The sequence below is a fragment of the Physcomitrium patens genome, chromosome 9 (assembly GCF_059467195.1).
Source record: "Physcomitrium patens ecotype Gransden chromosome 9, ASM5946719v1, whole genome shotgun sequence".
Lineage (NCBI taxonomy): Eukaryota > Viridiplantae > Streptophyta > Bryopsida > Funariales > Funariaceae > Physcomitrium > Physcomitrium patens.
The window spans coordinates 10,005,001-10,009,187 of record NC_143418.1 but is presented as its reverse complement, the minus strand read 5'-3'; the positions used below and the strand labels follow the sequence as shown (position 1 = coordinate 10,009,187).

The 4,187-nt window shown below is 38.5% G+C and overlaps 1 protein-coding gene across 1 annotated transcript; it reads right to left on the bottom strand.

Annotated features, from left to right (window-relative positions):
- Positions 1 to 679: 679 nt before the first annotated feature.
- Positions 680 to 2,404, bottom strand: LOC112287161 (large ribosomal subunit protein eL19y). The gene is made up of 2 exons (XM_024529928.3): positions 2,063 to 2,404; positions 680 to 1,156 (listed from the first exon to the last, which is right to left on the bottom strand). Exons 1-2 carry the CDS (start codon positions 2,336 to 2,338, stop codon positions 806 to 808), a joined length of 627 nt encoding a protein of 208 aa, XP_024385696.1. The 5' UTR covers positions 2,339 to 2,404; the 3' UTR covers positions 680 to 805.
- Between the last annotated feature and the right edge of the window lie 1,783 nt (positions 2,405 to 4,187).

Genomic DNA, 4,187 nt, shown 5'->3' with positions numbered 1-4,187 from the left:
AATCATTCTTACGGTTCGATGAGAAGGTGCATCTTAGCAAGAGAAAAACATTCTTCATTATCGCCGATCTTGCACCCACGTTAGAAACTAGATTCTAAGCTGGGTCAGGTCGATCCTTCCAAAACCGATCGCGGTGATTGATTAAATGGATCGGTTTTCACCAGGCTATTGATTTGAGCAACTTTCGACGGTTGAGATGCTTCTGTGTAGATACCATAGCTCAGGTGTCTAAGGGTTAAAGATTTAAGGGGTGGGGAGGGGGATGTGGTCCCCAGCAGCGTATAATAGGAAACCAGTTTAAGAGGCTAGAGCTAGTCTGAAGGATTTATCCAAGGTGCCACCACGACGACCGATGCTCTGCCTGCACTTTTCATCACTAGGTGGGAGAAAAAGCGTGTAAGAGCATGTACGTGGACTATGAAGCATGCAATCGCTGTCTGGGAGAACTGGATGCTCTATCCTGGCTCACAGTTCGCTATCCTCAGAGATGTAAAACTCAATTCATTCCTGTCAGAACTACCGACTAAATGGTAGAAATATGTCTTGCGTTGAATTCTTGCTGAGTTTTCAATGCCTCAGAATGGCAGACTGGATAAAGTCAACACAGACCGATCATCATAACCGAGGCTGAAAAGCCGTAATCGAAAATCAGAACACACTTAAAGCCACGTCATAACGATGATCAGAACATAATTTTAAGAGATTAAACCGCAAAACTAATGAACCAAGGCAGAGACACCGAATCAACCGTTCACAAATCCTCTTAAAGAACCAACCATGATTTAAAAAGCTGAAGAGGCATAATTCACTTCTTTGACTTCTTAACTGGGGCATCGCTAACAGGGTTTACGGGAGTCTGAGCAGGGGCAGCGTCAGAGAGTCCATGGGCCTGACGCTCCTCTCTCCTTGACAGCTTACGCTCCCGCGAAGCCTTGTTCTTTGCACGCCTCGCCTCAAACTGGTCAGAAAGCGTCTTCTCACGCGCCTTCTCAGCCTTGGACTTGTGAATACTTTCCATCAACACACGCTTGTTCTTAAACACGTTACCTTTCACCTTCATGTACATGTCATGGTACATATGCTTGTCGATCTTCTTCGCATCGCGGTACTTGCGGAGAAGCCGCCTCAGCACACGCATGCGCCGCAGCCATAACACCTAGACGCAGAAACGAAAGCAAAAACACGTCAAAAAATCAAATAGAAAAGAAGGCTGAACCAAAGAAAGCACACATTGGAATGGAAGCAGATGATGTAGCTGTGTACATAAATGCGCAAATTGGAGGTGAAACCAAAAAGAAATCAATGTTCGAAAATATCTGAAAATCAGGCAGCAATGTAGGCAGAAAATACAAAACAAAATCTTCAATACCAATTGGAAACTTAAACTCACAACACTAATGCAGAATCTACATAGTACGATAGACTTTTAGACGGTTCCAACTTATCAACACCAGGCGAAACATTTGTCTCCATGTAGATTTCTAGCTCTAGTAGTCGTTGATTGTTGAGTGGGAGTAATCGACACGGAAGCAAGCATGGTCGATTACTCCCACTCAACAATCAACGACTAATAAACTTGGTACTGTACCCTTAAGAAAACGAAAGAATGACCTAGACAGAAATTAAAACTACACTAAATAAAAATCAAAACACACGAGGAAAGAAGTCCAAAATTTCATGAAAAATACTTTTACAAATTAGATTATTCAGATTGTGACCAAGCCAAACAAAAGCTTGCACCATTACACGACAGAAGCTTTAGAAATTGTAGAAATGCGAATAAGCAGAGCACGAACACGGCAATTGATCTAAAATCAAACAACTAATTAAATATGATTAGAAACCATGACTTAATCTCGACATTGCGAAGAGGAATAAAACGGAACCAATATATGTGATATGAATTACGGCGGTATGGGCAGCCTGGCACCACCACACGACACTGCGTTGTCTTGGTCATATATTGCCGAGTAGATGATAAACACCAGCCTTAATACAGTGTCGAAAAGACGAATATACCACCACAATGAGAGATGGAAAACGCGACGGCGAGTGAGCTCACCTTGGTAGGAAGCCTAGCCTCCCTGGTGCCACGACGCTTTCCGTAGCCAGAGTGACGGCCTTTCCTCTTGGCCTCCAGAGCGCGACGCGCACGAGCCCGCGAGTGTATCTTCTGTGGCTTCCGGATCACAAACCCATCCTTGACAAGCTTGCGGATGTTCTGTCGGCTGTTGGCCATAGAAATTTCATTGACCTCATTGGGGTCCAGCCACACCTTGCGCTCTCCGCACTTGAGCACAGAAGCGGCAAGCCGCTTTTGCAGCTTGAGGGACACCATGGCTTGTCGGAGGGGCAGCAAGGGAGCGCGATGTGGCTAGATGCAGGGTTGCAAACCCTAATAGAGTCACTGCGAAGAGAGTCCTCTATTCGCTCACACCGCCCTAACTCCTCCCTTCCATCGCGGGTCCATCCGGCTTTGCCCACCATCGCGGGCGTCGTTTTCGCCCCACCCAGCCCGAACCCGACCCGTCACAGCGTTCCAGCATCTATTCCCGCTTCACGGTCCACGGATGCAGAACGACCCTTTGTCTGACCAATACTTTGTTTTCCTGGATCACTTTGTTGGTGTTCTCCATTCAAATTGTAAACTGTATTCGTGAAATGGATTCTGAATGATGTGCTACGATTCGCATTTACATGTAAAATTTTATGTTGTTTTTTAAATTCTGTAATAAACATGGATGATGTTTATTTTTGTAAATAAAATGTAAAACAAATACCATTTATTATGATTTTTTATTTTTAAAAATTTGCTTCTACCTTAATTTATATATATATATATATATATATATATATTTTAATTTTTTTAAAAAATCCATCTACCATCTATATTTACACAATTATGAAGTATGTTTTCTTAGTTTTTTACCAATAAACATTATATTATCTAAATATAGATATTATTTTGTAATTAACAAAGAAAATATTTTTTATTTTTAAACATATTAAAAAAAAATACTTAAATAATTGAAGAAAAGACAAGTAGAAAGTATTACCACTTAGCATCAAAGAAAAGTATGTTTGTTAATTTTTTTCTAACATCTTTTACTTACAAGAGTGATATTATATTTGATGTACATTAACTTCATCTAAAATCATTTTTATTCTACTTTCTTTTATACAACCAAATCTAAGATTCAAGTCAATCTAGTTGCTACTTAAAATCCTATCTACCACCTTAATAACTTATCTTTAATCTTTATTGTTTTTTGACCATTAGCAACTGTGACCTCTCAATTATGCTCTAAAATTTAAATTTTTGTTATTTCCTTATTTTATGATAATTGAGCATATTAGATTAGAATTTATATAAGTAGAATTTAGTTTTATAGAATTTTTAGGATTGCAATCTTTGATGGTATAAATTATAGCCTAATTCCTTGAGTTAGGTTAATTAGGACCAAAGTGATAAGAGTTAGAAAACTAGAATAGCAACTTAATTAGTTTTAATAATTTAGAGGTTTTTAATCACTACTATAAGGATTGACTAAAAACTTATGAGTTCACCTACAATCATTTCATATGATTTAGAGTGAGTTAGAATTATAATTTTTTAAAAGATTTAGTAAAGTTTAGCAATGACAGTTTTGAGATTTCCTCCAAATTCAAAAAATTCAAGGAGCATAGTAGTTCTTCTAATTAATAGAAGCCTTTTCAATGCAATAGTGGCATCTAATTCACCATGTAGGATGAAGAAAATAATATCAGCAGCTTCTCTTTCAAACTACAAGTGGAGCAATGAAATTCTCATTTTCAAGAATTTTACAAGAATTGCCAAGATCCTTGTAGATAAAAACTTTCATAAACATTAAAATTGAGAATGGATTGAGGTATTTGAGTAGTTGATCTTAGCATGAAAAGGTGTTTTGAACACAATAGTGAATTTAGATTTATCAAAAGTGCTTCTTTGATTACTTATAAGAGCCATCAATCTTAGTAATAAAATTAGCTTTTGGATGAATGAGGGCCATAGATCTATATTAGGCATCTTAGAGATCAAGGGTGGAGATGTGGCCACCCTCTTACAAGCCACCACTCAATTTTATATGGGTGGCTTGGTTCCTCAAGTCCTCTTTCTCTCCTCTTTTGATGAAGGGCAAAACCATACCAAATTTTAGCTGTATATC